The 18822-nt window shown below is 52.5% G+C and overlaps 1 protein-coding gene across 1 annotated transcript in view; it reads left to right on the forward strand.

The window, feature by feature from the left end:
- COL11A2 (collagen type XI alpha 2 chain) overlaps window positions 1-18822 on the forward strand; it is a 96041-nt gene that overhangs the window by 52103 nt on the left and 25116 nt on the right. Inside the window, exons 34-52 of the mRNA XM_084830270.1 lie at window positions 1456-1509; window positions 2771-2815; window positions 3655-3708; window positions 3793-3846; window positions 5772-5825; window positions 6037-6144; window positions 7678-7767; window positions 10826-10879; window positions 12672-12779; window positions 13478-13585; window positions 13683-13736; window positions 13865-13918; window positions 15201-15308; window positions 15409-15462; window positions 15658-15711; window positions 15837-15890; window positions 16408-16461; window positions 16994-17101; window positions 17726-17779. Of these exons, the coding sequence (XP_084686396.1) occupies window positions 1456-1509; window positions 2771-2815; window positions 3655-3708; window positions 3793-3846; window positions 5772-5825; window positions 6037-6144; window positions 7678-7767; window positions 10826-10879; window positions 12672-12779; window positions 13478-13585; window positions 13683-13736; window positions 13865-13918; window positions 15201-15308; window positions 15409-15462; window positions 15658-15711; window positions 15837-15890; window positions 16408-16461; window positions 16994-17101; window positions 17726-17779 (1323 nt within the window). The remainder of the gene's footprint in view (window positions 1-1455; window positions 1510-2770; window positions 2816-3654; window positions 3709-3792; window positions 3847-5771; window positions 5826-6036; window positions 6145-7677; window positions 7768-10825; window positions 10880-12671; window positions 12780-13477; window positions 13586-13682; window positions 13737-13864; window positions 13919-15200; window positions 15309-15408; window positions 15463-15657; window positions 15712-15836; window positions 15891-16407; window positions 16462-16993; window positions 17102-17725; window positions 17780-18822) is intronic.

An 18822-nucleotide genomic window follows, 5' to 3' on the forward strand; every position in this document is an offset into this window, starting at 1 on the left:
AGTTGCTCTGCCATGCTTTTGTCCATCCCACTCAGTCTCCAGACATCAAACTACAGCTTAATTTCCAGCAACAGAGGTGCCCAGAAGACCTCCCCCCTCCGCAGCCCCAGTGGGATTTGTTTTTTTTGTGTGTGGGGGGGATTTGCTGCAGATTCTCATTTGCATCCCAGGCTCCCAAACACTGGGATTCTCATTGCACTGCAGAGCCCCCAGTTGTTAAAAACACGTATTTCTGCCGCAGAAATGTCAGGCCGAATTGTGCCTCTGATCCTTGGTTGGGGGTGTGTGTGTCTCACCTCAGTGTTTTACACCTTCCCTGGGCGGTGAGACGTTCAGGGCAGCCTTTGCTGAGTCAGTTTCCTCTGGAAGGAGAGAGTGCCAGAGGCTCGGGATGTCTTTGTAATCGCCTGCTCACAAACATGCAGGCTGAGTGGGCGTTGCAGTGGCCGCAGAAGCAAGCACACAGGCAGGCCGTGCTTGTCCTAAGCAGTATCATTCTGTCAGTTCCCCCACCCACCCCAGTCCAAACCAGCTTGCTCCCAGGAGAACCCAGGCAAAACCCATTTTAGCCCCCAGCCCTGCAGGAGGTTGTGACTCGCGCTCCAAGCGCATTCTGTCAGTGTCCTTGTTCCCCCGCAATGACCAGGCCGTGCCAACGCATCTCGAGGGAGAGCAGTTTCTGCATGTTGCTTAATTCACAATGCACTCACAGTAGCAGATTAACAAGAACGGCTGGGGCAACAGAAGACTTTGCGGAGATCATTTAAAGATGCTAGACTCTAAACTCATGCCATGAGGGTTCAGCGGCCTTCCCCAAGGGATAGGAAGGAGGCACAAAATGGGTCTAGTGGGCTTCTCAGCTGGAGCAGCTGGAGCTGGCATTGGGTTGTGCCAGCTGTGGCATTTCCCCAGAGGCCCTCCGTGGCTCCTGAGTCCCCCCACATGAGTGCCAGCCGTTTATGCGCGATGCGCTTGCTGCAGAAAATGCCGGCGGGAACAGTGCTCAGCCCACAGCAGCTGTGTTGGCTTCATCAACTATGATGCTGCACTTTCAAGCCTCTCTTCTCCCCCATGAGGACCAGACGCTTGCTTTTTGATCTTGTTTCAAATGAGAGCAGAGGCCCCCTGAACGCAGAAGCCAGCACCTCGTATCCAGCCAGACCCTTGTGTGTTGTGCCCAGGGCTGCCCTCGGCAGCATCTGCCCACTTGGGGCCACCAGAAAGAGGCAGCAGTGCCTTTTGCTGCAGTCCCCCTTCCCCCTCGTCCCCGTTCTCCTCCCTGCTCGGGCAGCTTGATCCGTGGCTCCCACACTAATAGGGTTCCGTGGCTTTGCCTCCAGCCGTTGGCAGCCGGAGGAGCTGGGGCTCTCCGAGATGGGTGGGAGGCTACCCGGGTGAGCTGCCTCTGGATCTGTTGACTCCCCCTTCTCTCCCTCCTCCCCATCTTTCCTCTAGGGCCCCAGAGGCCAGCGTGGGCCACGAGGAGCCACCGGGAAGGCAGGAGCAAAGGTTGGTCAGTGGTTGTTGCGGGGAGGGGCCACGGAGGGGGCTGTGGGCTGGCGGACCGGCGGGCCTTGTGGATCGTCACAGATGCTCTCGGCAGGGGTCTTGGTGCCCCTTTTCCTGAGCGAGTGGAAGGGAGGGAGGAAGGAAGGAAGGAAAAGACAGACGGACAGAGTGAGTGTGCATGAGTACAGGAGCGGAAGCAGGAGCCAGGGGGGCAAAAACGCTTCAGACAGATGCCAAGACCGGCCTTCCCCAAGCTGGGGCCCTCCAGAGGTGCTGCAGGAGGCCGTAGCTCAGTGGTGGAGCCCCGGCTTTGCAAGCAGAAGGTCCCAGGTTCCGTCCCAAGCAGCATCTCTCGGGGGGTTAGGAAAGCATCCTGCCTGAGATGCTGCAGGGAGAGAGCCGTTGCGGCCAGTCAGGGCAGACAGTACCGAGCTGGATGCACCAGGGGTCTGTCTCGGTACGCGGCAGATTCCTGTGTCTTCATCTCCCATCATCCCCTGGCCATGGTGCTTGGGGATGATGGGAGATGTAGTTCAACGCATCTGGACGGCACCAGGCTGTCCTTGTTTCACTCACGCTGTAACATGCACCCCAAACTGTCAGGGGCCAGAATTCTCATTTGCATTATAAATGCCCCCTGTCTGCATTCATAACGATCAGGGACGTCCTGTGGCTCTGTGTGCACGTGTCTCTTTACAGCAGGGGTGGGCAGCTGGTGGCCCTCCGGATGTTTTGGCCTACAACGTGCATCAGCCATAGCCAGCATAGTCAATGCTGACGTATCATGGGGGTTGTAGGCCAAAATGTCTGGAGGGCCACCAGTTCCTCACTCCCGGCTTACAGTTTTCTAAGGCCATTTTCTCGCATGGGGCTTAGGAGCACATTCGAGCCTCTTCCAGGCAGGACAGAACCCGTGGAAGAGATTGCATGTATTTTTGCCAATGTAGCATTTTTCCCACAGAGTCGGGAAAAGCTGATCTGAGCCTTGTGCATGAGATGGTGTGCTTGTGTTTGTCCCTCCATCGAGCCTAATTCGGTTTCCGGAGTGGCTCTTTTGAGAGTGTGTCTGAACAAGGATGTGTCTACACAAGTAGATTTGTGTGTGCACAGACCTCTGTATGTGTTCACAATTGCCTTTGAGTGTGTGCATGTGTTTTCCTTCTGTATTCGTGGTGTGCGTGTGTGCGCGCGCACACGCACGCACGCACACTCTTTACTAAATAATCTCATTCCTCTTTCTTTATGTCTCTCCATCACACAGGGCACCTCCGGGAGTGAAGGTCCAGCCGGACCCCTCGGTGAACGGGTGAGTGACTGAGCACGATACCCCTCCCAATTTAACAACAACAACAACTATAAATATATTTGTTATTTCGAAAGCTCATAAAAACAAGGCACTGCCCCATGTATAACTTAGGGTTAATGGGGATAAAACGTTGCCTGCACGCTTATAGTCTCAATAGAGAAGGGCACATGAGGACGAAGGAAGGAAGGAGCCGGACGGGTAAGGAAGGAGGAAAAGCGAGATGAAGTGAAAATCTCTGTGAATCCGAGAAGGCCTCGGAGAAGAGTTCAGTCTGGAGGTGGTTCTTTCAAAGCAAGAGGGGCTGAAACACTGCCAGAGAAGTGGGCAGAGATGCGGGACGACGGGTGTGGCCTCAGGCCCCACGAAGACAGGGGGGTGCCACATCTCCCGCCCCAAGGGCTGCATCGGGGCTCTGCCAAGGGTGCCAGGGGCTGCGCACGTACGGGCTTCCCCTTGTTCGGGCTGGCAAGGGCAATGCCGGGTCTTCCCTTGGAGAGGGTGGAGATGAGGGAAGGGCTTCCCGTGCTGGCTGTAGTACTGGCAAGGGAAGTCCCAGGCATTCCCTTGCTCGTGCTAACAAGGAAAACTCTGGGCAGGGTCCCCACGGCTTCACAGGCCACACTGGAAGCATCTGAGGGCCACGGGCTGTTCACCCCAAGTTCCATGACAGCATAACGTGCAGCATGTGTGCCGGGACACCCAGTGCCAGCGCGAAGCCCTGTGCCACAGTGGGGCAATCAGCTTTGGGCACGGCCACATCTGGGCCGGTTTGCGTCACCAAAGCCAACAAAGACTTCCTGCCCCTCCTCATGGGCTGCCTCTCTCCTCTTCTTCCTCAGGGGCTGCCAGGACCACAAGGGCCGAACGGATTCCCTGGGCCGAAAGGACCCCCCGTGAGTGGCTATGTATTTCCTGCCCCTCCCCTGCTGCCAACCCCACCCCCAGCCACTGACCCCTCTCCTTTTGTCTGTCCACAGGGTCCCCCCGGGAAGGACGGGCTGCCTGGTCACCCTGGACAGCGGGGAGAAGTTGTAAGTTCTCCTCTGAGTGATCCTTAACCTTTCCCTGGAATAACTACCCCTGCTAGTCTTGAACACTGGCGGTTTCTTCTAGGTTACTTCACATCCGCTACTCTGTTCTGCTTATTTCTGCTGAGTTGCTCTGCTTTTTTCTTCTTATTCCCATGTTGCCAGGTAAACAATCACTTCTCAGATCTGTATATTTAATCTCGTGATATAGAGCTTTTCTACACAAGGCGTTTATTTTGTGGTCATCATTCCTTACTTTTGGGTTCTTTGGACGATGTTGTGACCCTCCAGTTTTGCTTCTGTTTTTTAAGAGCACTTTCCCAGGGGGTTTTAGAGCAGGGAAATGGAGTGTTATTTGTGAACGCAAAAGAAAATGAATTTTCCTATTTGTGTTATTCCTATACTCTAGCACAGCGCCACCTAGAGATTATGTAGGGGAAAAACAGGAAAGGAAAAGCTCTTTGTGTACTCTTTGGATCTCAATTCTGTGACAAAACTGAAAGTAGATACAGTGGATTAACAGGTTCCTGTAGAAAAGGTCTTAGTCCAAGTCCTCCGATGTTACCACCTGCTTACTCCTTCTGAGTTTCCTTTACAATTGCATTTCGTCTTTCTTTTTGTTTGTTAAATCTTCACTCCTTCCATGCTGATTCCTCATGTTTACAATATACTTTGGTCGCTCCCAAATTTACTCCCAGGTTAGACACACGTCCGTTCTTTACATTATGCTCTTAACTCCATCTTTATGTGGTGTTTATTGCTGGATCGGCCCAAGGGCTGTTTAATCTAGCATTGTTTGCAAATATCCTGATGCCCAGGAGGTGCTAGATGAGGGACAGGGAACCTCCGGATGGGGAACCTCCCCCCATGGGTCCCTGCCCTGCCCCCTGGAGGCTACTGGGGGCTTGCAGGGGGCGGGAAGGGGAATCCCCATGGTATTCCCGATCTGTGATGGGAGGTAACAGCAGGGAGCTGCGCCTCCCAATTGCAGAGGGAACGCCACTGTTATCTCCCACAACAGATTGGAGATAACAGGGGAGTTCCCTTTATTTAGCAAGGCCCTCGTCCTACCAGTTCGGGTGGTGGGGTGGTGGAGCAGTGCAATAAGTGCTTCGCCCGCCCTGGATCCTCCCCAACGGGGGAAGCCGTGGGGCAAGCCTGACTGAGGCATGGGGTGGAGGATTGGAAGTGGTGCCTCGGCCAGGGAGGCTTCCAGTCATTGGGCTTTAAACGGCTGTGGGTCTTTACAAAAAACAGGAAGAAAAGCAATGGGAGGTGGAAATGGGATGCAACGAATGTAAGACTGGAAAAATGGGAAACTGCAAGAAACTGAAGACAGACAGAGCTCTGCAGATGCTCAGGATATCCCCCTTTTTCCACGTCTCCCAGACCTGGGGCTTGGCATGGGAAAGGAGCGGGGAGGGGCCATAGCATAGTGGTTTGCCTGCAGAAGGTTCCAGCTCCAGACCATGATGGTGTAATTAGTGTAGTGTAGCTGCTAGTTAATGTAAGACCAGGCTTGCCCAACCTGGGGCCCTCCAGATGTGTTGGGCTACAACTCCCATCAGCCCCCAGCCAGCTGGGGCTGATAGGCATTATAGTCCAACACATCTGGAGGGCCCCAGGTTGGGCAAGCCTGGTGTGGCCCATATTGAGCTAGATGGAGCAGAGGTCCTGGTATAAGGCAGCTTCCTGTCTTCGCAACCCTCCCTGATTTCCTGAGCACTCTGCACATGCTCAGAGTTCTCACATGCGCCACGTCTGGGACTTGGCACTTGCGAGCCCTGTCTCCCATACCTCCCCTGACATGATCAGGCCGGATGTGTCCCTCGGGTCTGTGGGATGGCTCGAGGCAGAAGAAACCCCACTTGGAAACAGAGCTGTAAGCCATCTCTCTCTTTTCTCTCCCTCCTCCTCCCCTGCCCCAGGGATTCCAAGGAAAGACTGGCCCCCCCGGAGGTCCGGGGGTCGTGGGGCCACAGGTAAGGAGCAGCGATCACTCTGCGGACCGGGGGAACATGTTGTTCTGACGTTCTGAAGTAGTCACTGTCCGGGCTGTCTCGCTCGTGGTACCCCGGCTGCCTCCTGCAGGGGGGCTGGGGCTTAAACTTGAGGGAGGGGGTGCGGGAGGCGGGGGGTGGGTGTCTCTGGTGTGGCCATTTCTGAGAAGGCCTCTCCTTCTTCCTCTGATAGGGAGCAGCAGGAGAAACAGGCCAGATGGGAGAAAGGGGGCACCCAGGCCCGCCAGGACCTCCGGGGGAGCAAGGTCTACCTGGGCCGTCTGGAAAAGAAGGGACCAAGGTAATGACGCAGCCAGGTGCACGGTTTGGAGGAGTGGTAGGGGAGGAGGCTTCTTGGCAAGGGCAGAGTGGGGTGGGGGCGCAGCCTCGGGGCCCATCCGCCTTGCAGGTTTTGACCCAGTCGCGAGGCTCGTGGAGAGCACAGTCCAGGGTCCCTGGGCCTTCTTGCTCCATGCAGGGGCTTTGGGATGAACACATACAAAACTAGCGCGTCCTCCCTGCATCCGCGCCATTCCTGACGGTCAGAGACACCTGGGGAAGTCCTTGACAGCTAATCTGGTTTCAAACCCATTTAGTTGCATAGAGTGTGGAGGTCCCAAGGCATTTCACTAGTCAGGCCTGGGCTAAGGTGGGGCTCAGGGTAAAAATCTGCAGCAGGTCTGTCCGTTCACAAGGGGAATGGCTTGCTTCTTGAAATCTAAGCATTGCTAGGCTCCACCCCTTGGCCACCAGGCTCCACCTCCAAACTACCAGGCACCTCCCCTTTGTTCCCAAGCTCCCCCCCCCCCATTTCAGGTTCTGAGCCTCAGGAGACCTCATCACCCTGACTGAGTTTCCCCTAGAGAATCCCGTGTAGGGTCAGCATCACTTAGAATCATGAGCATTTGGGGGTCTCGATGCAGGAAATCAAAAGCTAGAGAATCCCCAACGGGTGGCTGCCCAGGCCTCCTGCAAGGGAGAGCCCCTACGCACCCCTCGTGGTTAATGGCTCCATGCACAAACTGCTCTTACACGCAAAGTTCCTCCTAATGTTCAACCAAAATCTGTCCCCCTGTAATCTAGTGCTGCCCTCTGGATCAGCAGCCGAGAATAAGTCTTTGCCACAGCCCTTCAGGTGTCTGAAGAGTGCTATCATGTCCCCCTTCAGTCTTCTCTTTTTCAGCTCAAGAAATTTCATTTATTGCTTTACTGATTTAAAATTATTTTTAGGATGCCTTTATTTTTGGATCCTCTCAAGGCAGCCTGCAAGGTTAAAAAAAATGCAAAAGTGTACAAATAGGCCATAAATAAATATACAATAAAATACTATAAGATACCCCGTCCTCCTAGGACTTGTTTTCTATACTCTTGACTATCTTTCTTGCCCTCCTCTGAATCTGTTCCATTTTGTCTATATCTTTCCTAAAGTGTGGCACCCAGACAATAGCCTGGATGAGGTCTGACTAATGCAGAATGAAGTGGAGCTCTTCCTCCTTGTGACATGGAAATGATAGTTCTATTAATGCAGCCTAAGATCACATTAGTCTTTTTTGCAGCTGCCCCACCCTGCTGGCTCATGTTCAGCTTGTGATCGACTGTCATTCTTCCTCCTGCTGTCCACTCACAGAGGATGGGAGGAGGCCTCGAGCGCTCTGCACTTTCCTCCTTGTTCTGCCACCACATTCTTTGTTGGAAGAGGCAGGATCAGGCAGGTTCAACCAAGATGGCGGCTGTGCTTTTGCCGAGCCCTGGCAGGGGCTACTTACATCTTTCTGCCCTGCTCTAATGTTAAGCATGCTTGTGGGTACAACATGGCTTTCCTTGTCTGTTTCAGGGTGACCCCGGCCCAACGGGAGGCCTAGGGAAGGACGGCCCGGCTGGACTGCGCGGTTTCCCCGGAGAACGAGGCCTCCCTGGCACCGCTGTATGTACCTTTCGCCTCCCTCTGGAGAGATGTACAATTTCTGGAAGAGTTACAGCAATAAGTGTTACAGTGTGGGTGGGGAAGGGTTTGGGGCGTTTCCTCCCCACCGGGAAAAATGGTATTGGCGGCAGGGGGGGACTGATATGTGAACCATCTGCACTCTGCATTGGGTTGGAAGGAACAGCTTTAAAATATGAGGAGAAATTGAGATTAAGCATTTCCTGAGTGCCAGAGAAGGTAACAGGATGTCCTTTGTCTTTAGGTGTGCCTGCGTCACCCGTTTTAATGCCCCCCTCATTGATCTTTCCTTTTGGTTTCCCTGGCCATGCATATTCTTCAGGGTTTGTCCCGCAAGTGAACAGAAGTTTGCTGTTTGCACCCCGCCACCGATCCCACAATGTGGGGGACGACTGTTTGCAGGCGCGCAGGCCTCTTCACACTCTTTCACATTCCCTTTTCATTAAAAAGAAACACTCATCCTGTTTGCACAAATGCACCTCTCTGGCAAATGGTGAAAAATGTGTTGTGCGCGCTGTTTCAGATACTGTTGTGTGAGGCTGCTTTTGCAGAACTTGAAATGAAACGCGACCCCGAAAGGTCACCGTGTAGGCTCAGCGCCCCAGCCGGGCAGGCTAAGCAGCTCAGGAAAAACCAGCAGAGTGAGGGAACAGCAAAATAAAAAAAGGAGAGAAGTAGAGGGAATCATTCATTCACTTAGACACGCAAGAAGAGCGTTGCAATTTATAGTGTTATGGCGGGGAGTTGCTGGCAAGACAGCGAAACATGTAAAAACCAGGCTTTTTAAAGAGGAATGTCAGATTGCAAAAGATGAACTTGGAGGGGAAGGGGGACTATTTGAGAGAGAACTCTCAGGCTAGGAGAGGGGGGCAGAGGAAGAGCGGTCTCAGGAAGAGCAGTGGCTGACTTCACGGGGCCAGGGGCCGGGGGAAGGAGTCTGTGTGACCCATGGCTTTAGAAGGGCCTGAAGTGGAGGTCCCATTTGCACATCTTGGCTGAGCTGGGGGTGGGGGGAGATCTCTTGAGAGAGATCTCCCAGTGAGGGCACTAGATTTTATTTGTTTGTTAAAACTATTTTTATCCTGCTCCTCAGCCAAAAAGGGTCCCAGAGCAGCATACATTCAATCCGTTCAACAAGACAGTCCCTGCCCACAGGCATACAGTCTAAAGAGACTTGACACACAAGGAAAAAAGGATGTGGAGGGGAGAGGAAAAAATGGTGTCTTTCAGCAGGGCTGGTGGAATGGCCCTGATTCCCCCTCCTCCCTCCCTCAGGACAGCCTGCTGGAATGGCTGCTGGGGAAGGCGGCTTTAGCCTCTCCTCACCCCAGTCCTCTTTTTCGTCATGCATCCTCCAAAAATGTTGCATCCGTCATATGAGATGAAGAGTGCATCCCTTCGCTATGGCATGTGCCCAGCTTTACAACTGAAATGACCAGTGCACTGAACATGGGCTCAGCCGTCCATCTTGCTCCATCTACTCTTTTTGGCTGCTTTTTTTTAAAAGTGCAGATTGAATGTTTATTTGTTCATCCAGTCATTTGTTCTGTTAATTACAAATTAGTTTCCTTTTTTTGAAGAGCAAAATTACTCTGGGACTTGGAAGAGAATGTGTGTTTTGGTGGCAACATGGGTGCTAGCCAATCAGTACTGTGCACAGCCATCCACTTCAGTTGTGGGATAAGGTTTTTGGTGATGTCATGGATGCTAGGCAATCAGCGTAGTGCACAGCCAGCTTCTGCTTCAAACCTGCAGAACTAATTTTTTCCCACCAGACCTCAACCCTAGAGAGGACAGTAACCTTTGGTCTGAACTCAGTGGGGCCTCTTCCAGATCAGCCTGTTATATACTACCTCTTGACCTGCATTAAATAATCAGCATAAAATCTGCATATGCTAATTTATATCTACATATGCAAATTTCATAATAATTACAGGGATGTATTTAAATTTCACAGGAAGCAAAACCAACTGATTAATTTCTACCCCAATTTATCTCAAATAATAGTTTTTTTTAAATGTCTGTTAATTTGTATCCTGCCCCAGATTATCCCAAACCAATAGGATAAGTTTTTCCTAAGCATAATAGCCATGCAAGGGAAGATCTTGGGGGGGGGGGGGAGGTTTGCAGCATGCAGAGGGGGAGTTAACTCTTCCCTCCCCAGCTGCAATCCCCCTTGAAAATCACCCCCTGCATGGCAATTAAGCTGAGAAAAAAACTCTCCTATTGGCACCAGTGGACACTGGGGGCTCTCGGTGGACACTCGGAAGAGATCTGGGGGCCTTAGGAAATAGATTTGGGGCCAGGGCTCCATCGGCCCAGGCCTCACAGTTCCTAGTGGTTTCCCAGCCCAGTCCAAAGTACTGTTTTTGGCCTTGAAAGCTCTTAAGCTTTCCTTGAGTGACTAGCCACGGTTTTATCAGAACTCTGTTTCTTTTTTTTAAATAGTAATTATTTTAATGCATGTTTTTACTCTTTTGTCCTGTCTGTATTGTTCACCACTCCGGAATCTGTCTGGATATGGAGTGGTATAGAAATATTGTAAATAAATAAAATAAATACAAATAAATGGTTTGGGATAAAGTTATCTGTAGGACAGCTTCCCTGTGCGTGAGTCTGCCCGAGCTCTAAGGCCATCCTCGGAGGCCCTGCTCTCTGATCCTCCATGAGGCTGGTGGGTAGTAATGGAGGGGGGTTTCTCAGTGGTGGCCCCGCACCTTTGGAACTCATCCCTGCTAGGTTTTAAAGCAGAAACCTTCTGAAGGCATTTTGATTCCACTCTGTGTTTGGCTGGTACACTTTTTAAAAAGGGCTGTTGAAAAGTGTAGAAAGTCTCCGCAACAAAAAGCAAGTGCGGACAAACCAAAACAATGGAAAGTTGGCGGGCGCTGGGGGAGAGGAAGGGGAAAAACATTGATGGTTTCTGATGGCTAATTTTGGTGGGGACCCTCACCTCTCTGTCTCTCTGCCACCTCCTTCTCACCCCTCTTGTGGTCTTTTTGGGGGCCTGGCTAAAGCTGTTCTTTCTCACCTCCTGCAGGGGGGCCCTGGACTGAAAGGCAATGAGGGACCCGCCGGACCCCCAGGACCCGCTGTGAGTATTTCCGCTCCCCCCGCCTGCCGCACTCCCTCCTCCTGACCCTGCAGTTCCCTGGTCCCAGGCTGGATGCGGCCTCAGCTCCGCGCTCACGTCCTGGGTGTCAGATGTGACCTCCCCGCCAGCACAGCATGTGCTATGGTGGCCTCTCTTTCCCAGGATCAGGCATGGGAGGGAGGGAGGAAGCAAGGCCTGCTTGCATGCAAGCTCCCAGGAAAGCATCGACACACCCGGGACATAGAGTTGAAATCTGCAAAGGCACAAGTGTCATCAGCTGACCAGAGGCCCTTTGACAACTCCTGATGCTTAGGCTAAACAGTATTGATTGTACGCTTATAAAATATCCTGCTTTTCTACCTAAAAGTGTTCCCAGAGCAGCCAAAAAAATAAAAATAAAAATGAATACGCAGCAACGAAGTTTTAAAGCGGCAGAACAACCAAGAGAAGAGCGCAATCCAAATAAAATGGGTGCGGGGAGCAAGATTAAGGTTACAATCCTTCGCATGTTTAGACAGAAAAAATGCCTATAGGTCCCAGCATGCCCCAGCCAGCTATGCTGGCTGAGGCATGCTGGGAACTGTAGGCCTTTTTTTCTGTCTAAACATGCATAAGATTGTGCCTTAAAACAGTTTAAAACAGCATCTAGGCTCTTTGCAGTGAGGGGTGTTTTTTCATGTGGATGGAGCTGGTGCTGAGGGCAAGGACTGTACCTTGTGCATAAATGAAAGAGGAATGCATCAGAATCCCCTCGCTGGGTTGGGCCCCAAGGTTTTTTCTGGCCCCCTGCTCTGTCTTCTGGCGGTGGCCAGACCGGCTTTCCCCAATCTGGTCTCTTCCAGATGCAGTGATCTACAACACCCATCATCCCCAGCCAGCATGGCTAGTGGCCATGGTTGTAGGCCACATTGGGGACAGCCGGGCCAGAGAGATGCCCCACCAGGTTATAGTGGAAGACACCCCCCCCCCCCACCTTTGCACTGTGCTTTCCAGCATCTGGTCATACACAAAGTCCTTCTAAGAACTGAGGTTCTACACTTAGGGCTTCTTCACACGGAGCTTTTATCCTGCGATCGAGACTGATCACTCATGGAAGTTTGCGGGCCCTTTAGAGGACGTCGTCAACCCCCAGGGCGTCTCCAGCATTAAATGACCTTTATTCCATTCTTGAAAAGATCGGAGATAACGAGCTATCAAATTACCCCGCTTGAGTTCCCTCATGAAAAAGAAAAACCCGCAATGAGGAAAGGAAAATAAGAGGCGCTAGACCACAGCACCATCATGAAACATATGGAAGGCATATGGAAGACCCAGATAAGGGGGGAAAGGAGGGTGAAAGGGGGGGAAGGAAGCACGTGTCAAGGGAGCCCGTCCTGATCCTGCGTTCAAAACGGAAGCAGAAAGCCCCGTTTTAAATGCGGGATTTTAGGCTGGTGTAGAGATGCTCTTAGGTGCCGCCCAGTTCAAAGTAATGAGGGGACCCTTCCTCCAGACATATGTTCAATGTCCTCTATTTTATCATAGCCTGTTATGCAGGGCTGTTTCCTTGTGTGTTTCACATTTCCCTTTCCGCAACTTATGTTTTATTCCCTGTGTTGAAATTGATGGCTGCTTGTGCACCATCTTGTGTCGGGCCAGAGCCTGTGCCAGCTTTGAGCATCCCACTGTGCCAGGGTAGTGCACATTATCTCTAGGCCATTCATGGCTAGTCTTGATTCCAGTGGATAACTGTTGGCTTGAGTCCCTTTCTCTGCTGCACTCGGCCTCACATCCTCTTTCCTTTCTCTTACAGGGGTCTCCAGGGGAGAGGGGGGGACCGGGTTCAGGCGGCCCCGTTGGGCCCCCAGGAAGGCCTGGACCTCAAGGACCACCTGGCCCAGCTGGGGAGAAGGGCGTGCCTGTGAGTGTGGGGCGGGACCAGGACTCCTGGGTTCTCTCAGAGGGAAGGGAGTGTGGAAGGCAGCGAAAGGGGAGCCTAAGGAGTGTAACTGGAGCAGTGGGGCGAGGGGACAGCGGGGTTTGCCACCCAGTGTTCAAGTCCCGAGGGTGGAGGACTCACAGGCCTGGATTCCTGGGTCTACAGATTAGGAGGACCAGCTTCAGAAACCATCAGCCTTTTTGGTGCGAGTGTGTGGGTCTGTTTCTCTCAGCTCCACCACTTTGTCTTCTGCAAAATGGGCATTTTGTTGTCCTTTGCAGTGGCAAATATGTGATTTGACGTGCAGACCCCCCCCCCCGCCCCCCGCTAGTTTCCTGGCCAAGTGAGTTGTCTCTGAGCCTCATCAGTTTGCCTTCTGGGAAATGGGGTGTTTGGGGCCTCGCCCACTGTGGCAGCCATTTTGTGAATGGACAAGCCCTCTCCCCCAGGGAAGCCATTTTGTGACAGCACCCACAACACTCTCTTCACATTCCAAATGCGCCCACTGACCCCAAGTGGTTGGGGACCCCTGCTACTTGGGGCCTTGAGCGCCAGGATACGCCCAGGAGAGGGAGCGGGGTCTTGAGATTCTGGGCGTGGGGGTGGTTGAAGTGGGAGGGTGAGGCTCAGAGCCAGACACCTGTGTCCTCAGCCTCAGTTTCCCTCTTTTTTCCCCTCAGGGCGAAAAAGGGCCCCTTGGCCCTGCTGGCCGCGATGGCGTCCAGGGTCCCGTCGGACTGCCTGGCCCCGCGGGACCACCAGGGGGCCCCGGGGAGGATGGCGATAAGGTAAGAGCCTGGAGCGGTGGTCCCCTCTGTGTCTCCCCCGCCCGTCCCCCTGGCATCTGGGCTGTGCCTCCCCTTGTGTCTTCCTTTCTCTCTGCAGGGCGAAGTGGGAGATGCGGGGCAGAAGGGCAGCAAAGGCGGCAAAGGGGAGCATGTGAGTATGAGCCGGCAGCCCTGGTGGGGTCACCCCTAACCCTGGGGGCTGTGGGGCGGGACAGAAAGCGAGAGGGGCTGTTTCCCTCCCCACCAATGTTGCTCACAGCGTCATCTTCCTCCCTGCAGGGTCCGCCTGGGCCACCTGGCCCGCTGGGGTCCCTTGGGCAACCGGGAGCAGCGGTAAGTCCCTGTGCAGTGTGGGAGACCCCTGTCCGGCAAACAGGTGATGATGGGGGGGATACCCTCCCCTGCCCCCCAGCCACAGGAGATCCTTGCTCTTGCGTTGTTTTTGGTGGCTGCCTAGCTGAGGCCCTGCCTTTGGCCTGGCAATGTGGGCACGATCCTGTGGGCCGCACAAGCCCCCCTTTTTCCATGGGCAGGAGCAGCACTGGCCCTCTTTTCAGTGGGGTGCTGTATGTCAATTACAGGAAGGCTTTGGGTGGGATTTTGGAAGAGAGGTTTTGCTCTTTACAAAAAAAATGAATCTTACAAATGCATTTTTGCTTTTATCGCACTTTATTGTCACATTTGGATGCATTTCTCTCTTGTAAGCCACCAAATGGCAAACAGGTGGGGTGTAAGACTGCCTAGCCAAATAAAAACATGCAACTCTGCCATGTAGAGGAGGGGTCTTCGCCTCCTTCCTGTGTGGTCCAGTTGGATGGACCACACCGTGCAGCGAGGCTGGCCACCCCCGCCCTCCGCAGCGCACTGTTCTTCCCTCTCAACCCTGCCGTGCAAGAGGGAGAATACACCAGGCAGCCCCATCTCTTTTGAGGGGGGGAGTGTTTTTCCTGCTTCCCCCTCCCAGGATATCCCAGTGTCATTCTGCAGTAAAGGGCAGTGTAGCATCCCTTAGCACTGCATTGAATATCCTGTCGCAATCCAGTGCAGTGAGCCTGTGTCATGTCTAGGCTGTGCAGTGTGGGAAACGCTTATCCTTTGACGGGGTGGTGCAGTGCCCCAGCCTCCCAGAAATATTGTGTGCATGTGGGTATCTCGTGGCTCCTTTGCAGTGGGATGCAGTGTCCAGCAGCCGTTAAGTGGAGGCCATTTTATTTTCTGCTCCCCCCTGGCCCCACAAACAGTTTCCCCTTTCCGAATGCAGTGGCAGCAACTGAAGCAGGCAGCATGCCAGTGTAGTGGCAGTGTGAATTAATTGCACAGTGTGAGAGCGTAGTGGCGCTGCAGTTTAATTGCACAGTGAGCGTGCAGTGGTGTTGTGATTTAATCAGAAAGCGAGAATGCAGTGAAAATGTGATTGCACAGTGTGAGAATGCAGTGGTGTTGTGACTTAGGCAGTGAAGGTGCAGTCATCGCACAATGAGTGTGCAGTGGTGTTGTGACGTAGTTACCCAGTGTGGGCTGAGTTCCCCCAGTTATCTCTCTGGAGCTCCTCTGCTACTTCCGAGACGTGTGGGGCTCCTTCAGTCTGACTCCTGTCTGTCTTTTCTCTCCTTAGGGTGCTGACGGAGAGCCTGGAGCGAGGGGCCCCCAAGGCCACTTTGGGGCAAAAGGGGATGAGGGAACGCGAGGCTTCAATGGCCCCCCAGGGCCAATTGGTTTGCAGGTAAGTAAAGGCTGCCCTGGACTAAGAGCCGCCTCTCCTGCCTCCCCCCCCCCCCAGTAGCTGCAGTCTGATACCTCTAACTTTCTCTCTTACTGGACAGGGCCTGCCCGGACCATCCGGGGAAAAGGGCGAGACAGGAGATGTAGGGCCCATGGTAAGTACCCCTTCCCTGGTCCCTCTTTCTCAAGGCAAAGTTCTTCCAAGACCCCCTTCACCTGAGATTAATTTGAAAGGGGGCATTTTGGATCCCTGTTCCAATTCTCTGTTTCTACTGGATTTTGTTAGCCCCTTGAGTATCAAGGATAGAAATGGGAGCAGAGTTGCTCATTGATGCATATTCTTCACACAGGGGCCCCCAGGACCCCCGGGACCACGAGGCCCAGCCGGACCCTCGGGAGCTGACGTGAGTGTGTGCCACCCCCTCCCCACCCCCTATACTGCCACCCCCCATGCTGCTACCCCCCTTAAGTTATTTTAAAGATTGACCTAAGTTATAACAATTTTTGGATCTCTTTTCCCCCCCTGCAGGGTCCACAAGGTCCTCCAGGAGGTATAGGAAACCTTGGTCCCCCTGGGCAGAAGGTAAGTGGCTGACTGCCAGGACTCCTGGGTTCTCTGGAAAAGCGGGGAAGGAGGGGCACTCGAAAGTTCACTGCGGTGGGGGCTGGAAGCCAGAACTGCTGGACTTCCTGCAAAGAGATCAATACGAGTAGGTGCGGGGTGATTTGTGGGGAAGGGGCATAGTCTCTGCTCCTATGGGCGGGTGATGAGGTGCCAATCTTTCTAGAGGATGTCTGTCTCCTCTGTGGGGTGCCCAGTTTAGGGATCAAGCTCCTCAGAGATGTCCCCCCACTGGCACCTATTTGCAGGGGTGGGGGCAACTTTTAGATACCTTATTGACCCCAGAATGTCATGGATTGTTCCTCTTTCTTCTATATATGCCCCTCTTCTCTTTGCCTTTTACCAATTGTCTTCTTGGGCACGTTGTTTTATTGTGTATCAGACTTTATAAATAGATGATGAGGATGATAAAGTTGATGATGCATGGGGCAGAGCTCGCAATGGGGACCGGACCCCTAAGCTCCTTCTGTCATTTCAGGGTGAGCCAGGAGAGCAAGGGGGACCCGGGGTTCCTGGAGAGCCAGGTGGGAAGGTAAGTCTCCCCCCAGCGCCTTCTCCTTGCCTCCCCCACAGCCACCACCACACCTGTCTCCTCCGTCTGGCCCTGTGCACTTGACAAGACCAAAACGCGCACCCTGGTTTACAGTGCACAGCTTTAAAACACCTCTTGTGTAGCATCCTGCAAGATCCACCACAGATATGGTCATCATGTTAAACAGGAAGTGAGCTGCTCTCATGGGCCTGCTGGCCATATGAAACAGGAAGTGAGCTGGGGTTACATACCCAGTAGCAATGTTGACCTGGAAAGACTCACCTAATCCCAGCCTGGCCTCCCACGCACCATTCACAAATATAATGAGACCTGCTGGATTAGGCCATAGGTCAGGCCTGTGGCCTAATCCAGTATCCTGTTTCCCACAGCGGGGAGCTCATGAGTGGGGGATGAAGGCCACAGCCGTCCCTGGTGATTTGCCCTCCTGTGACTGGTATTCTGAGGCAGACGGCCTCTGAACTTGGAGCTTCCATACGGCCATCATGGCACTTATCCGCTTCTCTCTTTCCAGGGCCCACGGGGTGAAAGAGGAGAGAAAGGAGAAGCTGGGGCTGCTGGTGAGGCTGGGCCCCCTGGTGGAAAAGGCCCCACCGGAGACGATGGGCCCAAGGGCAACCCCGTAAGTGACATTCTGCAGGGACTGGGGCCATGTGGCTGGGAGGGGGAGGGGGTGGGATCTGAAAGAGGGGCACAGAGTGGACAACATGGCGCTGGCCTAAGAAGGTAACCCCAAAACGTGCAGCAGGAATCGCCCATTGCACTCAGCCTGTTTTTGATCTTGCTAGTAAGCAGGTTAATCGGGTTTTTAAAAATGTGTTTCAAAAACACGTAAAGCCTGTATTCAGTGTGGGAAGCAAAGCCTCTTTCTCTCAGACTTCCATCTCTCTTCAAAGCCATTGTCTGTCTGCAGTGAAAATCAACAATTCAGTGTAGTCCAAACTCCTAGAAACGTGAACGGCATAAATATTTTATAAAGATTTTATCTATTTGTAAACAATTTTATGTATATATATAAGTATGTGTGTTTTATCTTAGTTACCTGTTTTAATGAGCATATTCTGCCTTTACTCTACAATCTGTATTTCATCCTTGGGAAAAATAGTTTTAAAAAATGAAGACTTTTCGAAGAGGAGCATCTAAATAAGCTAGAATAGGGTGGACGAATATGTGTATCTTTTGACTTATATTTTGGTAACATTAAAACCTAGTGCTTAAAGACCCTCTTTTTCTCCCTCCCAATCAGGGTCCTGTCGGTTTCCCTGGAGATCCAGGACCCCCTGGTGAAATGGGACCTCGGGTGAGTATTCTCCTCCTCTTCTCTGTAACCTCCCCCAATCCCCAAGCCCACCCTGGAGGTATCGGGATAAGAACGTAAGAAGAGCCCTGCTGGATCAGACCAAGGGTCCATCTAGTCCAGCATTCTGTTGACACAGTGGCCAACCAGCTGTCAAGCAGAACCCGCAAGCAGGACATGAGTGCAACAGCACCCTCCCATCCATGTTCCCCAGCAACTGGTGTACGTAGGCTCACTGCTTTTGGTTCTGGAGGTAACACATAGCCATCAGGACTAGTAGCCATGGACCGCCTTCTCCTCCAGGAATTTGTCCAACCCCCTTTAAAGCCACCCAAATTGGTGGCCATCACTACCTCCTGTGGTAGCAAATTCCATAGTTTAACTGTGCACTGTGTGAAGAAATCTGTCCTTTTCTCTGTCCTGAATCTCCCACCAATCAACTTCATGGGATGACCCCACTGGGTTCTAGTATTTTGAGAGAGGGAGAAAGATGTCTCCCTATCCACGTTCTCCATACCATGCATAATTTTGTACACCTCTCTCATATCTCCCCTTACCCTCCTTTTTTCCAAGCTAAACAATCCCAGCTGTTGTATCCTTCTGTCATAGGGGAGATGCTACAGCCCCTTGACTATTTTAGTGGCCCCTTTCTGCACTTTTTCCAGCTCTACAATATCTTTTTTTTAGGTGTGGTGACCTATTATGACCTGTAAACAGCAGTTTTATTCTCAATTCCATTCCTAATTATGCCTAACATGGAGTTTGCCTTTCTTACAGCAGCTGCACGCTGGGTTGACATCTTCATTGAACTGTCCATCACAACCCCGAGATCTCTTTCCTGGTCGGTCACTGCTAGCTCCGATCCCATCAGGCTATACTTGAAGTTGGGATTTTTTGCCCCAACATGCATCACTTTACACTTGCTTACATTGAACCACATTTGCCATTTAGATGCGCATTCTCCCAGTTTGGAGAGATCCTTTTGGAGCTCTTCACAATCCCCTTTTGTTTTAACCACGCTAAATAATTTGGTGTCATCTGCAAAC

This window comes from Heloderma suspectum, chromosome 2, assembly GCF_057233095.1.
Source record: "Heloderma suspectum isolate Gila_16-S chromosome 2, 16-S_ref, whole genome shotgun sequence".
Taxonomy (NCBI): domain Eukaryota; kingdom Metazoa; phylum Chordata; class Lepidosauria; order Squamata; family Helodermatidae; genus Heloderma; species Heloderma suspectum.